Below are 12912 nucleotides of genomic sequence, written 5' to 3' on the forward strand. Positions count from 1 at the left end.
GCGAGGCAAAAATGCACATAAGTTGATGGTATGAATCGAAGCCACGTCAACCCAAGAGCATGAAAAATATAAACCCCCCACCCCCCAGTGTGAAACACTAAAACCTAAAGTTTAGACCCCGCTCCGATGAAAAAAGGAATGCCGTCTTCTCTTATGTGTCGCTGTCAGGTGTCATCACACTTCTGGTTGACAGTCCTGGCGCGTGCTTCTGAATGCACAGTGAGTCAGCATAAAGGAATAATGACAGAATGTGACAAATTATCACTCACAGCCTGTCAATCATCCATACCCAGGGGTTGTTTGTTATGACACAAATAGCAACAGTGAACTTAGTCACGGGGAAGATGGCATTTGCAAAGGTTTGGGTTACGTCCTCGGTGTGCAAAGGAGCTGTTTTTCTTCTCGTACGCGTGCATCAGAGAAGGTGGAGAACTCTCTCCCGCGGGACCGAGGCCACGTTTCACACAAAAGGAAAGCGGCTCGGCGTTGATGATGCCTCGTTATGGTTCATTCACTCAGGAACACGCAGTTGCATCCGACTGCATGCAAACAAACACCGACGATGATTACATTCACGATAACAAAAGTCTATTCTATTTGTGGCCTCCCTCCTCTTTTATTTTAGCAAAATCACTGCTTCGAGACTCCTCCCGCGGCACATCGCCGGAAGAGGAAAAAGATCTTTTGAACACTTTGCATGCAGGGAAAGAGTCGTCACAAATTATCTGCTAATGTGATTACAGAGTAATACCCCTGAGTGCTCAATGTGAATGGCAAGGAGTTGTTGTTTTTTTGTTTGTTTTTTCAAAGTGGGATCATGTTTAGCAAAAAGCTTTGACACGGCAACAAATACATAATAAAAGCACACAAATGAGAGCAGGGTGAGAATAACATTGCTTGATTTTTTTGTCGTTTAGTTAGTAAATGTACATACTTCTAGTATGTGTGTGCGTGCGTGTGTGTGTGTGCGTGCGCGTGTGCGTGCTCATGGGTATGAGTGGTCGTCCTGAAACCGTAAGGTAGCCGGTTCGATCCCCAGTCTCCCCATAGTTTGCATGTCGAAGTGTCCTTGAACAAGACACTGAACCCCCAGGACCAAATTGTATGTATGTAATGTGACAAAAGTAAAGTTTCTTCTTTCTACGTATGTATGTATCCATCCATCTATCTTTGAAACCCCAACAAAATCGATCATAGGAAAGACATGCTATCTCTCTCTCTCTCTCTCTCTCTCTCTCTCTCACTGTAAAGGCTGAGTCGCTGTCGCTGATTACGCTTTAAATTTCAGTCATCAGTTTCAAATCTAATCAAGGAGAAAATTAATATTTCAAAACCATATTTCAGAGCAGTTCTCAACTCTATTCATGTCTGCTAATGAGAGAGGCGTAGATACAGTAGACAGGCCCGTGCTCTTTAATTATCCCCTTCTTGCCTTTTCTCTACATTACACGGCCGCTTCCTTTTGACCACAGCATGGTGCCCAGTTTGTTTGTGTTTCCACTGAAGTACTAGACGAGACCGTAATGTGTATTTGTTTGTCCTTGGCCATATTTAGTTTTTTTTTCTATTTGAGTCAAATCAAAGCTTCTATTATTTGCTGCTCAAAATGGGATCGGATACTATAGAAACCGTCTAGTTAAGCTAGACGAGAAGGAAAGAAGGACCAAATGTCGGCAACTAACGCTTTACAGTCTAAAATTCGAAAAACAAAGCAGGACGTTGTGTGATCAGCAGTCGTGTATTTTTAGGTTTTTGTATCATGTCAAGTAGACTTCGTGCTGCAGAGAGCTGTTAATAAAGCAATTGTGCAGTTACAAGTAGGGATGGTATCGTTACGATTATATCAATACCAGTACTATTGATACTGCTTATCGGTTCGGTTCCTTATCCATACTCTTATTGTTTTCTTTTTTGGTTATTTTGTCAGAATAAAAAAAAATAAAAAATCTACATTGCTTTATCATTAATATGTATACAAATAGTCTTTCTTGAACGGCAACAGCAGAAATGTTTCAATAACTCACTATTGTTGATTAAACTATTTCAATGCCAGCAACAAATGTACATTTGAGAACATTCAGGGAGGAGCCTTGGTCGTCTCCCTCCAGTAAAGAAACAATTATTGTTAAGGTGTGTTGGCAGTGGTAATAACTTAAAACACTAACTTATAACAACACAGCTGCTCTCATTATTAATAACTATGTATCAAACTACTCCATAAACCCATTCAGACTTATTAATTGTTAACCAAATCTCTTTGAATTCACTGTAGACAAGGGGTGCAGGCCTTTAACAATAAACTATATATAGCTATATACGTATATATATAAACATTACATTCAATTTCATTTAGCTGACGCTTTTATCCTAAGCGACTTACATTTTTGCTCTATACACCGTAGACACAGCAATGGGGAGCAATTCAGGGTTAAGTGTCTTGCTCAAGGACACATCTACATGGACTAGCGGAGTCGGGGTTTGAACTACCGATATTTTTGTGGAATCTTAAATGCATTGCATTGCGGATGTGAGGGATTCTGCATCGATACAGTGGCAGAACAAAATCAGAAGTTTGGTTTCACTTTGTGTGAGTTACATTTGTTTCTTCCTTTGATCTCCGTGTTTCTCCGAGGGTGGAGCTTATACACATCCAACTGAGGCTCTAGATCTGCAATGTGAAATCCATATTTGTGTAGATTACAGCAGGGGTTCTGAATGTTTTGTAATTTAAGGCCCACATCTGATTTACAAAATTTTCCAAAATAAATGACAAAAAACATGAACGGCCCTGTAAATATGTGTTATGCCACTGTCAGCTGTAATGATCTAAATAAATACCCTGCTCACCCTCATCCATCACTGCATGCCATTATGAATCCAAATATCATGTTTTCCAGATCACATTTCCTCTTCACCTGGTTTGGAGCCTTTACGGGTGCAGGGCTGTCTCCGACATCACTTTTTCGTTTCCAACACCGATCCATTTTGTGTCACTGCATTCGAGGGAACATTAGCTAGCTTACGGTGGTAAAACACGTTTCTTTTTACCTGATGATGTGTCAACATTCAAACATGACGAGCCTTTGCAATTTTGCTTTGTGTGAAATACTTTACTTTTTTTATTTGAAAAACAAGCACACATGCGTGGATGATCAGAGTTTTTGTCAGATTGTGTAAACCCATTTTATGTAAAGGTATGGTCGTCAGTCACTGACCTGGGGGTTTGTTTAAACCTGTATCTGACTGCTCAGATTTCTTGCCCCAACTTAATTTTCATGTTCCCAGATCTCAGCAATTAACTTGGCGAGCACACATTTATTATTGCCAACAGGTAACAATGATATCCACAGTTATAGAAACACAGCTGAAATGTGTCTTCGACGACGGGCCCGGCAATAAAAAAATGTCCCTTATCTGATTATTGCTGCTTTTAGGGATTATGCTTTTAGATGCTTTTTATATAATTAACTTTGTTCTCAATAAGGGGAATACAGATGTTATTTCACGTATACAAACTATATTAAATGTCACTCAAACAATGAATTTCAGGCTTTTAAATTCTTTCTTATTAATGAGCAGAACTACAAACTGCATAAACTGCTCATCTAAATGGGAAAATAGTGGGCGGTCACCATGTGAGGGTTTGTTGACATGGAAGTTTGCATCTAATATGTACAAGTCTTGAATAGATACCGACACATGTAATTCTCAGGACCTATCATTAGCGCAGTGGTTCTCAAACTTTTTCTGTTGCGCCCCACTTTGGAGGAAGAACATGTTCATGCTCCAACCACCCCAACTACATTTTTACAAAATGGTCAATGCTGAATTTTTATTGAAATTACAACCTTTTGTGACTCCTCCATCTTTGCTTTTTCACATAATAAAATAATTAAAAAAACGCAATCACTTTTAAGTAAACCAGATTAATCCATCAGGCAAAAACAAATCAAATGTGCAATCACTTTGTTAGAACATGGCAAATAAAGTTCTATCTGTGCGAAAAATAACTAATATTTGGCAAAAAAATAGCTTATTGTGGCTGCAATTAACCTGTTTTGCACTGAATATCTTTAAGATAATAATAAAGTGCAATCTGGGAAAAACTAACAAAACAAGTTCAAATATAAGATAAGATAAGATAATCCTTTATTAGTCCCTCAGTGGAGAAATTGCGGGAATACAGCAGCCTTGCATACAATAGAGACACATAGTAAAAAAAGTAATATAAATAAAATAACAATAAACAGTAGTAAAACAGTAAGAAGAATATAGTATTGATTTCCAATTAAATATACAGAGGGAATAAGAGTGTATATATATATATATATATATATATATATATATATATATATATATATATATATATATAAAAGTACTTAAACGTATTTATATTGCACCAGCTGAGTACAATTAAAGTGTCCACAGTGAGTAAAGTGACCAAGTGTCCAAAAGTGATTAAGTGATCATGGTTTACTGAGAGCTCAGTGTGTTGTGCAGCCTGACAGCAGCGGGGAGAAAGCACTTTCGGTACCTCTCCCTCAGACACCGGGGGTGAATAAGCCGGTGACTGAAGGAGCTGTGCAGCGCTGCCAGAGTGACCTGCATTGGGTGGGAGGCGTGGCTTAACATGGACGAGATCTTAGTCATCATCCTCCTGTCCCCCACCACCTCCACGGTATCCAGAGGACGTCCCAGCACGCTGCTGGCCTTCCTCACGAGCTTGTCCAGTCTCCTCCTGTCAGCTGCAGTAATGCTGCTGCACCAGAAGACCAGTCCATAAAAGATGGCTGATGCCACCACGGAGTCAAAGAAGGTCTTCAGGAGTGCTCCCTGCACCCCATAATACCTCAGTCTCCTCAGCAGAAAGAGTCTGCTCTGACACTTTTTATAAAGTGTGTGTATGTGGTCGGACCAGTCCAGTTTGTTGTTCAAGTGAACACCCAGGTACTTATATAAGATTTGACGATCTCAATGTCCAGTCCCTGGATGCTCACCAGTACCGGAGGAGGGCGTTTAACCCGGCGGAAGTCCACCACCAGCTTCTTGGTTTTACTGGAGTTTATCTGGAGGCGGTTTCGCTGGCACCATCCTAAAAAGTCCTGGTTCAGTTCTCTGTATTCCCTGTCGTCATCGGCGGAGATGAGGCCGACGATTGCAGGGTCGTCAGAGAACTTTTGCAGGTGGCAGTTTGCAGAGTTGTGGTTGAAGTCCGATGTGTATATGGAGAAGAGGAATGGAGCCAGAACGGTTCCTTGTGGGGCTCCCGTGCTGCTGGACACCCGATCTGACTCACACTCCCGTATCCTCACATACTGTGGACGGTTGGTGAGGTAGTCCAGGATCTATGCAGTCAGGTGGTGGTCCACCCCGGTCTGCTCCAGCTTGTCCCTCAGAAGTAAAGGCTGGATGGTGTTGAAGGCACTGGAGAAGTCGTAGAACATGACTCTCACAGTGCTTCCAGCCTTTTCCAGGTGAGAGAGGCATCTCTGCAGCAGGAAGATGACGGCGCCAGACTGGTAGGCAAACTGAAGTGGGTCCAGGGATGAACTCACCAGGGGGCGGAGATGGGCAAGGACCAGCCTCTCCAGGGTCTTCATCAGGTGGGCTGTCAACGCCACCGGCCGGTAGCTGTTGAGGTCCTTGGGCCGCGGGGCCTTTGGTACTGGTACCACGCAGGACGTCTTCCACAGCTCTGGTACTTTCCCCAGCCTCAAGCTCAAGTTGAAGATGTGCTCCGCTATCCCGCACAGCTGGCCTGCGCAGGATTTGAGTACCCTTGAGCTGATGCCGTCTGGACCTGTGGCCTTCCTCACCTTGATCCTCCTCATTTCCTTCCTCACCTGGTGGAGGGACACTCTGGGGGTTGGGGTGCCGTGAGGTGTTGGAGTGGGGGTGGGTTGCAGGTTAAAAATATTTGGCAATAAAGAGTTTTACTGAGTTTTACACTGCATATCTTTTTAAAACAACAATAATGTGCAAACTGTGCAAAACAAAACTAGTTAGTGCAGATATGTGTGAGCCATCAAGTGTTATCAGTATTAGTGGCTGCAATGAGCCTGCTTTCCAATACAAATCTTTTTTTGTAGAGGGGCGAGCCCCACAGTTTGAAAAATACTGCTATAAACACTCAATTGCATATTCCGGAACACTGTGACCTCGGAATGGAACACCCAATCAAAGCCCCAGCTTTAGAACTCTCAGGGGCCAATTTACTCATATAGACTCCAGTCTTAGAGGAACAGGCAAATAAATTGTTAGAAAGGTCTTCAGCAGTCTTCAGTTAGCATGGGCATCGTAGTTGGAAAGCTCGTCAAAGCTCTGGAGGAGGAGATCTTCCCTAGAGTAGTGAAGAGAAAAATAACAGAAGATCATGAAAACCCACAGGAGAAACGCAGGCGACTGGACCCCATCCCCTGTGACAATGAGTTGCCGTCCACCTCAGGGAACACTGGTAAGCTTCAAAGCCCAAATTTTAATTGGAGCAAGTTAATAAACAACTAGCCTAAACTATTATTCTGCTATAAATGACAAGCTACTTAAGAGACATCTTATGATGGCCCGTCTTTTCTTTTAGTTTGAGGGACTTTTTGTCCACATTTGTGTTGTGACTCAGTAAACTGATGTTGTGATGTTTTTTCTCTCATCTGTAGAATGCAGAAACACACTTGAGGCGGCTGTGAGCGAGAGAAGCACTAAGAGGAAGGTCGTCGCCGATGACGGACCAGTTGAGACAAAGAAGAGGACATTGGACCAGTCAGCCATGTTTAAGGCCAAGTACCAGGAGCAGGAGAAACTTGGCGAAGGAGGATACGGATGTGTGTTTGCTGGCAACCGCAAAGCAGATAATCTGAATGTAAGTATTACTCCCATGTTCTTGCACACACACAGAGACACACACACACACACACACACACACACACACACACACACACACACACACACACACACACACACAGTACGGTGAGGAAGTGTAACAATTTTTTTTTTTGTATCTCGTAGGTCGCTATCAAGCATATCGCCAAAGACCACACTCTCAAATATGAGGACAATATAGGGAAGCAGATCCCCATGGAGGTCGCCGTCATGCTGAAACTGGCGACCGAAACAGAGCGGCCTTCAGCACCCATTAACCTGCTGGACTGGTACGATTTGGACCAGGAGCTGATCCTGGTGCTGGAGAGACCGATGCCGGCCATAGACCTCCACCACTACATAAAAGCTAAAGGAGGCTACTTGAAAGAAAAGGATGCAAAGGTAAGCAGCTGCAGTCAACTCAGAGTCACAGCCATGAAAACATGTCAAAGCATTCTCCTCTCTGATCCTTTATCTCTCTCTTTTTGTTTGTCAGGTTATACTGAGACAGGTGGTGGATGCAGCCATTGACCTCCAGCAGAGACACATCTTCCACCGGGACATTAAGGTGGAAAATCTCCTTATTGAGACCGGCATTGAAAAGAAGCCGCGAGTTCGCGTCATCGATTTTGGTCTGAGCTGTTTCGGCGCGGAAGGAGACGCTTTTCAAAACTTCCAAGGTAAGTCCAGTTTCACGCCTGCTCTTCACTAACTTTACCAATCAAACAAAACTCCTCCTCCTCACTGTCTTTTTATTATGTCTGTATATTTTAGGTACTCACTTCCCCCCGGAGTGGTACAATCAGAAGGAGTACAAAGCTGGACCCACCACAGTATACCAGATCGGAGGGGTCCTGTACGACATGCTCCACCAGCAGTCATTTGGACAGGAAATACTGTATCTGCAGCGAAGAATCAACTGGGCGTTTTCCGAAAGTAAGAAAAGCATACACAAACATGTCGACAGACAAAAATCTGTTCATTTGAGTTCACTTCGTGATGGATCACCAGAGCTGCCGTCCTCACCCTTTCTCCTCCTTCTTTCTCTCCAGATTGCAGAGATTTCTTCAAGTCGTGCTTCCAAACGGACCCGGATCGGCGTCTCACCCTCCAGCAGCTGAGGAATCACCTATGGTTGAGATAGTATCACGTCGGTTTAATTTGGAACATATGTGATATATGTGATATATGGAACATGTGTGATATATGTGATATATGGAACATGTGTGATATATGTGATGTATGGAACATGTGTGATATATGTGATATATTTGAAATATGGAACATGTGTGATATGTGATATATGGAACATGTGTGATATGTGTGATATATGTGACATATGGAACGTGTGATATATGTGATATATGTTATATATGAAACATGTGATATATGGAACATATGTGATATATGGAACATATGTGAAATATGGAACATGTGTGATATATGTGAAATATGTGATATATGTGAAATATGGAACATATGTGATATATGGATTATGTTCGATGTGATATTTGTGGCAGGTGGGACATTGGGTTGTCGCGGCACAGCCGTCCGAGGAGAGGGGATCTCTCTTTGCCTCTCCCGAGATTTCTTCCCATTTTGGGGAGTTTTTTCTCGTTTTCTTAGAGAGCTCGGGCTGGGTCAAGCGATACCGCTGCTTTTAAAATATATAAAATAACAAAATGAATTCATCTTTTCTTTCCACCACAGAGAATCATCATACTGTTTTTCTAATTACATTTTTACTTTAATAAGATGTTTAAACCCAAATGCAAATAAAAGATATTGACAGTAAATATATTGAGTGAATTGGTGTTTGTATATCAAATAAAGTGGAGATTGCTTTTCAGCCAAAGTTTTAGGCCTGGTTTAAAATGTTCACTCACTTCCTCTTTAAGAAAATACATTTGACCTTAAAATAATGAGGAGATACAAGAAGAAGAGGAACTTTCAAAGTAAATGAACAAGGTGCTTATATGGAAAACATGACTATAATTTAATGTAAAGTCAGACCATTAAAAGCATAAAAAACTTAATTAATTGCAAATTAAACAAGTGGACATTTCAATTCCTTTTTTGCTAAATAGATGAAAGCCCCTCAAGTGCAAAAATAAAAAGGAGCGGATTTCAGGCTTTAGTCATTTAGTCATTTTCAACCAAGGCTGCGTTCTTTCCCCTCTGCTCTTCTCCCTGTACATCAACAGCTGCACCTCCAGTCACCAGTCCGTCAAGCTCCTGAAGTTCGTGGATGACACCACCCTCATTGGACTCATCTCTGGTGGGGACGAGTCCGCCTACAGGTGGGAGACTGACCGTCTCAGTTTTTTCCCGTCGGCAGTCGGGCTCATCAACAGAGCCCGGGTCCCCCACTGACTGATTCTGTCACCCCCAGGACTATTTTTCGGAATATTTTCGGAATATTTTTTTCACCCCCAGGACTTTTTTTCGCACTATTTTTTTCATTCTTTTCTTTCCTCTTCTTTTCTTTCTTCTTACCGGTCACTCCCCTGCACACTTCATATTTAAACACTCATGCCACTTAACATACACTTTAACTTAAACACACGTCGCTTTAACATACACTTTAACTTAAACACACATGTTACTTTAACATACACTCACATTAACGTTATCTGTTTGTCTGAACACTTTATCTTATACTTGATTTAATATCATTGCACTGTTGTTGTCGTTGATTGTTGATTGTTGATTGTTGTTTGTCTCATGTCTAATGTATCCACCTTCCGCTTAGAAAAATTTGGTTTCTGATTCTGATTCTGATGTGTACATTACATTGCATAGGTGGGATATGATAATTAATAAGGGATATTATTATGAAGGATGTGTAATTGTATGCATAAAAAGGTCACTGGATGTTTTTTATTACTGTATAATGATTCAGGTATGAATGGATTTTAAAATGGAGGTAGAAAACATGCTTAATTATATAGTATTGATCAGGGTCACATGGAGTTTGTATTGAGAGTGCAGAGGCCATTTACACACAGATCAAGGTTGGGGGTACAAAGAGAATGGACCACCTGTGGTTGATCCTGTTCTTGGTGTGTGACCTGTCTAGACAAGTGATTGATTACATGAGATCAGGAAGAGAGGGGGATTTAATTTGCATTTAAACTGCTGCAGAGGTGGAGAGGGTTTGTAGAGGATGACTGTAATACAATTGTCATTACACTGTAACCTGTAGAATTGAATAACAATTCCTTGTAGGTAAAATATTTTGTTAGTAAACACAGGATGGCAGAGTGAGGACTTCAGGTACCGGAAAACAATAATGTTATGGAGCCATGTTCAAAAACAACACTAAAGAGAGACTCCGCCCCTGTGTAACTATTAACCAATCGCATGCCATAGAAATGAGCCGATGAGAGGCGAATGAGCCCAATGTGCTGGATGTTAAAACCAGATTGTAGATTCCTGTATGGGGGTCTTCGAAGCTGAAGCGAGACAGGAACGATCTGCGGAGCGGAAGCTTGGAGACCCTCAGCTGAGTAATGTTCACTGTATCACCATTTGAACTTTAATTAAACCGTTTATTATAACTCATCGAATTCTGTACTTCTTTTCCCACGAGCACCCACGGTTCTACGAATATTTAACAGTAGGCAATTTTCGAGCAGAGGCCTAAAAATAGGTTGGTTTTCAAAAGTGTTTGACTTTAAGATGATCAATAAAAAACCTGAGGACATTTTAATAGTTTGTAAGAAAGTCAGCAAGATGACTGAGAAAGAGTCAGTATTATGTATTGTATGCTTGTCCACATAGTACCTTATGCACTGTATTTAGTGTATAACCTCCATCTTTACTAAGAAACTGTACACACACATACACAATTTACTATAGCGGTTCATCTGAGTAGATGATATTTAAGAATCATATAAACACAACTTTGTCTGCGTGTCATCTCAGTTGGCAGGTGATTCAGGGCGGATGTAATTCCTATAGCCGCTCCGTCCTCTCCCGTTAATTAGATAATGCTTCACTTCTGCTGGCATCACACACTTGATGAACGCAGTCCTGGGAGATTACCTCTCCAGAGCAGCAGACAGGCTGGATTACCTAGACAAATTAATGGCTCTATAATTTGATTTCCTTGGGATTGCAATGTCTAAGCGACTCCAGCAAAGAGGAAGGGGTCTGAATCAGCCTGCTGCGCGGCGACATTAGCTAATTGCATCTGCATGCTAAAGAGGCCGCTGGGGCCACAGGGAAACAAAAGGCTCCGCAGAGGTAGGAAATGAGAAAGATGTTCTCAAGAAATTGATGTGTGGGGGGGAAACCAGCGGGCTCAGGGGTACGGCCCGGGGTTCAACCACACAGGGTGAAGGATGTGAGGCAACCACCGAATGCGTGCTTATTTTAGCTTAACACAAACCTGTGTGCTACCCAACAGGTAATAGTCCACTTTATATGAATGAAAACAACTTCACTAAAGTTTAAAGTAGCCTAACATACTTTTACCGTATAGCTCCTCAGTTTATACAAAAGTTTCCATAGTATGAAAAAAAGCTAATGACACCAATGCTTTTCTCCTCTGAGTTGAGTTTTTTTCACGGCGCTCCACAACTTCACTCCCATTGTATACAACCACGGACGACTGAACGTGTGCTTTGTGTGATGCGGCCCTGAGAAGGCCATGCATGTGCACACAATGCAGGATACATCCTCACCTTGGTCTCTCTGCCCCGTGGTGTCGAATTGAAACCGTTCCCTTTACTTTATAGCAGATTTGTGTTCTTTGCTTGCAGTGCATTGCTTTCCCAAAATAAAAGCCTTTGCTTCCCAAAATAAAAGCCACATCTATGTATGTATGTATTACCCATAATGTCGAATAGACTACGGGTACAGTTACATAATAAATAACTTATGTTGTGTTTTGCTGCTTCACAGTGCTAATAAAAGTTGTAATGGCAGCTCTACCACTTGCTCTAGTCCCAATGGCATGTAATTAAACTGTCTCATCAGGGAACCCTCGGCCTAATGAGCCTCTCACATTTCAACAAGTAAACTGCTGCGGAACAGTTGTGGGCTCAGGCAACCGTTCCCTATCCATTCTCTGGGGTAACTCTGTGAATGAAAGTTTTGCAATTAAATTGCAAATAATGTGACTTCTATAATTCATTTCTTTCTGTGTGTGAGCGTGTGTGTGTTCTGTGTGACTGATGGTGTGGCTCTGAGTGACTGACACCGAGTGACGGCCAATCAGGGAAGCAGCTCTGCCTGTCCAGGATGTCCTATCTGTGCTGACGGTGCAGATTCGATCGGCTCCTGCACGGGATCGATTTTGCACGCCGCCCACGTACCAATGCCCACGTTGACACGCGATGGCGTGTCAACTCCTAAAACAGACTTGCAAAGTGGTTGTGCTTCTTATGTAACAACAACAGTACCTTGTGTAAGCATTTAGTACCGGCCATTTATACTGGAGTGTGCAAAAAGCTTTAATTCCCATGACAATGCAATTCATTTGGAAGTGAGAAGTAATATTCATCTCTGCGAACGCGCTGCTGTAACTGTTATTATGCAATGATTACATTTCCAGTGCTTCAAACAGGCAGCGACCCATCAGGGGCTCGGTTCCAAAACGTATTCGCTGCTCATCACACATTAGATGACTCATCATGCGTGATCTGTTTCATATCTTTTTTGTTGTGAGGCTTTATGATAGCTACGTCAGGATCAAACTTTATGAGAGAATAACTAAGTCACTTTTTTAGCTTTTATACAAACATACCAGACACTGTTTAAAGAATATCAGCGAGGTAATTCAAGTACCTGTATCGCACGCCCCTGCAACAAGTTCATCCTGCAACGTCTCTCTTACAGATGCCTGAATAGGATGGAGAAATCACAAAAAGCATGTTCTCTTCTCAGGCTGTCTTGGACAGCTGATATGAATGAGAAAAGCACAGGTGTGTTATCCTTGAGACCTCCATCAGTCAGTGACCGACGAGCCTCTTCATCCTGGCACAGAGTGTGCTCTATGGGGGGGCACATTATATGTAAAAAAAATCTTCTTTTTTACATATAATACATTGA

At 42.0% G+C, this 12912-nt stretch overlaps 1 protein-coding gene across 1 annotated transcript; it reads left to right on the forward strand.

The window, feature by feature from the left end:
* Positions 1-6288: 6288 nt before the first annotated feature.
* Positions 6289-7999, forward strand: LOC306734362 (serine/threonine-protein kinase pim-1-like; the record flags this gene model as incomplete). Its single annotated transcript, XM_079215720.1, has 6 exons — positions 6289-6454; positions 6654-6856; positions 7003-7257; positions 7352-7535; positions 7630-7791; positions 7908-7999. 6 exons carry the CDS (start codon positions 6289-6291, stop codon positions 7997-7999), a joined length of 1062 nt encoding a protein of 353 aa, XP_079071846.1.
* Positions 8000-12912: the final 4913 nt, after the last annotated feature.

The sequence above is a fragment of the Taurulus bubalis genome (assembly GCF_910589615.1).
Source record: "Taurulus bubalis genome assembly, chromosome: 3".
Classification (NCBI taxonomy): Eukaryota; Metazoa; Chordata; class Actinopteri; order Perciformes; family Cottidae; genus Taurulus; species Taurulus bubalis.